Here is a 250-nt window from a genome sequence, read left to right on the forward strand (position 1 = left end):
GAGAATGAAAGAAGAGAGAGAAGGAGAATGAGTCTGTCTTACGGTAGAGTTTGGCTACGCATATAGCGGCCGTTTTCCGTACATAAGGGTCAGGATCTTTACAGCTTCTTCTAAGGGGCTCGATAAGATACTCCGCTATCTCCTCTAATCGAATACACCCCATCGTTCTCACGGCTAACGCCCTTCATTCATTCACACACACATGGAGAGGAGCAATCACCCTCGCACCGTCCGCTCGAAGAAATACATA

The 250-nt window shown here is 47.6% G+C and overlaps 1 protein-coding gene across 1 annotated transcript in view; it reads right to left on the reverse strand.

The window, feature by feature from the left end:
* Positions 1-250, reverse strand: part of CSUI_010896 (beta adaptin protein) — a gene marked incomplete at its 3' end in the record, with an annotated part of 6163 nt that overhangs the window by 2260 nt on the left and 3653 nt on the right. The window contains exon 2 of the mRNA XM_068070997.1: positions 43-182. Within this exon, the coding sequence (XP_067917027.1) occupies positions 43-182 (140 nt within the window). The remainder of the gene's footprint in view (positions 1-42; positions 183-250) is intronic.

The sequence above is a fragment of the Cystoisospora suis genome (assembly GCF_002600585.1).
Source record: "Cystoisospora suis strain Wien I chromosome Unknown contig_8802, whole genome shotgun sequence".
NCBI lineage: Eukaryota > Apicomplexa > Conoidasida > Eucoccidiorida > Sarcocystidae > Cystoisospora > Cystoisospora suis.